Below are 3,204 nucleotides of genomic sequence, written 5' to 3' on the forward strand. Positions count from 1 at the left end.
TTGTCCTTATATGTTTAATTCAATCTTTAAATGATGTATTTGTTAAGTCATCTTTTGTCAATAACTTATATGTAATTTATTATAAAAACTACTCCTAGTTTGAATTGGTTTAGATTTTACCATGCAAGTTGCTGAATAACTCTCCCAATTCAAATAGGATTTTACTAGCATAGCCTATAAACACATGTTGCATTTACTTGGAAATTGCATAAGGTCTGAAAATGGCTGATATTCCTGATAAAGAACTCCATTGTTGCGCAAAAAGGACGAAGGTTACAGGCAGCGGGAACTACCTAAAATCCTGTAGTACAAGTAGTAGCACTAACAGCAGCAGTATCAGTTTAGCAGAAATTATAGCCAGCACGGAAGAACTCCTTACAGAAATCCTACTGCGGGTGCCAGCTCGAACTCTGGTCCGCTTCAAATGTGTTTCCAAGCATTGGCTCTCTCTTATATCTGACCCCAAATTCTGTCACCGCCACACCATTTGGAACCAAAACTCCTCCGTCTCTGCAGTCTTTGGTGACAGATCCACAGACTTTTTTTCCATCACTTTTCCTCATGATCATGACCATAACCATAACCCCGGATCATCGCGCTGCAATCCTCTTAATTTTGTTCAAAACCAAAATGATTGCATCGAGATTATCCACTCCTGCAATGGCCTCTTCTTGTGCCATCCCATCAATGCTACAAGTACTAGTAGAACCCCATATTTTGTTCTCAATCCCACAACCAACCAGTTCTTGACACTTACAATTCCCCCAGCTGCTGCTGCTAGTTCTAATGGTCAACAGATACAAACCCATATTATTGGTTGTGCTCTGGCTTTTGACCCTTCCAAATCACCTCATTACAAGGTTATATGCCTTGAGACCACTACTGGTCATAAATATTGCCCATACTACCAAATACAAATATATTCGTCTGAGACTCGAAGTTGGAGGCTTCTCAATTCTACTTTTATAAGGCAAGATCAAACTCTCTATGAACAGGGGGTATATTGGAACGGCGCAATTCCTTGGATAGGCCTGGTTTGTGAGATGTCATACTATCAAGTAGATGAAGAGCTTGTCGGATTGGTTGATAGTCCTCCTCATTGTTACGAGAAGAAATGGTACCATAGGATGTATAGATATTTTAAGGAGTCTACTGGCGGCCATTTGCATCTTATTGATATTTATTCTCCTTGTCCTACTAAATTTGAAGTATTGGAGATGGGGAGAGATTACTCTGGCTGGTTTGTCAAGTACCATGTTGATCTAGATCCCTTATGCACCGCTTACCCATGCTTCCTAACAGTTCGTTGTTCTGTTCCTTGCTCAAGACGAAAATGAAGAGGAAAGTTCATCCCTGTTGCTGCATTCTCCTGGTACAGTTATCTCTTATAATCTTAAGAGTAAGACCTCCAAATCTTTTGAGTTAACTATTGATCGGTATTTACTAGTTGGACATTCCAATTATCCATATATGGAGACTTTGGCTTGTGTGTAATTGTTCCATTATCCAAGCTACTGCTGCCGCTGCTATTTTATTTTTGTCTCTTGGTTGTAAGAACAAGAATTGTTTGTTAATTCGGTTCAGAGAAATCTATTTAATTATTGGTTTTTTGTTTATTTTTTGTTAATTGTTCTCTTCTCCATAAACTTGGCACTGTGGTCTGTTGTCAATGTTCTCCACGAATCTCCATAATTTTCATCCTGCTGCATATCATCATCATCCATTTTTGTTAATTCAAGTCCCGGTATAGACCAAATAAGGGCTGAATTTTCTTGTTGTTGAAGTGTAAACAACTAGATAATGTCGTTGAGATTGAGGTTAGTACTCCTCCATCTAACATGAGTGCATAACCAATCAAGGTAGTGGTGTTCTAAAGCACTGAAAAGGAAACCAAAAAGGCCAAATTAATGAATTATTGCTCATTTCAGCAACTTATTTTATAAAAGCAGATAAACTGATGAAGAAATCATGATAATTTGTGAAAAGGAATGCCTGCTGTAGTTCTTTCCTAGAGCCTCAACTAGGCAAAAGATAGTGATATGCCTGCTCTACTATAAATTTCACTCTGTTCCCTAACCACTGTTACATCGAAGCCATATTGTTTCAAAATGTGGAGGCGGTAAGTGTAGAATAGCTGTAAATCTTATGTAATTATGATTCTTATTTATTTAGGTTATCATGTAATTATAGGAATGATTGTTTCCTATTAGGGTTAGACTACTCCTCTTGTCCTTGTATATATACCCCTTTGTGGATGAATAGTATTATTATTGAAAACCCTAAAATCAAAGTATTCTTTTCTACTTGGTATCAGAGCAGGTTCAATCCTTTGAACTTGCCTGCATCCTTTGAATCCTAAATCCTGAATCCTGAATCCCAAAGCACACCACAAACCGCTGCGTACCACCACCATTAAAATCAAGCCATCCCTGAATTTTTTGAAACCCTAGAAAAACCAAACCTGAAAAAAAAAAAACAAACAAACCCCAAATTCCTCAATGGCCGTTCAACGCCGACCAGGTCCTCCTCCAGGCTTCTCAGGTCCTTCTCCACGCCGTCCTCATGACAAACCAAACCCATACGCAAACAAAAATGTGTTGTCTGTGGGGAAGTAGGTCATACCAAGGAGCGATGCTATGAAGTGATTGGCTACCCTGATTGGTGGGACTTCACCAGGAAACCGCGAAAGAATCCGGGCAAGGCGGCTATTGCTACTACAGAGGAAGAGCATCTCGACAATGCCTCCGCTAATGTAGCGCAGTCAGGTATGAAGGGTAAGGCTACTTTGAATAATACATGGATAATTGATACAGGTGCATCTGATCATATGACCAATGACCCTAGTCTTGTGAAAAACCTTAGACGTTCCTCTCAAAATATTGTCTCTACTGCTGATGGTACTCCAACTCCGGTCACCGGAGAAGGTTCTATTGTTGTATCTGATACCTTAACCCTTGAATCTGTCCTAGTTGTTCCCTCACTAGCTTATAATCTCCTATCTGTTGGTCAGATTATTTTAGCACTTGCATGTATTGTGACCTTCTATCCATCTTTCTGTGTGTTTCAAGACATTCTGACTCGGTGGATTCTTGGTTATGGTGTTAGAAGGGGAAAATTATACTACCTGGATCTGACAGAGACTGGAGAAAACCAGAAGCATCTTTTGGGGCAAGCTAATCAGATTAATGGGGTAGAGAATGCAAA

At 39.5% G+C, this 3,204-nt stretch overlaps 1 protein-coding gene across 1 annotated transcript; it reads left to right on the plus strand.

Moving 5' to 3' along the window:
• The first annotated feature begins 221 nt into the window (after positions 1–221).
• Positions 222–1,337, plus strand: LOC112198813 (F-box protein At5g07610). Its single transcript, XM_024339918.1, has one exon. The coding sequence runs from the start codon at positions 222–224 to the stop codon at positions 1,335–1,337; it is 1,116 nt and encodes a 371-aa protein (XP_024195686.1).
• The last annotated feature ends 1,867 nt before the right edge of the window (positions 1,338–3,204 follow it).

This window comes from Rosa chinensis, chromosome 4, assembly GCF_002994745.2.
Source record: "Rosa chinensis cultivar Old Blush chromosome 4, RchiOBHm-V2, whole genome shotgun sequence".
In the NCBI taxonomy this organism is placed as follows: domain Eukaryota; kingdom Viridiplantae; phylum Streptophyta; class Magnoliopsida; order Rosales; family Rosaceae; genus Rosa; species Rosa chinensis.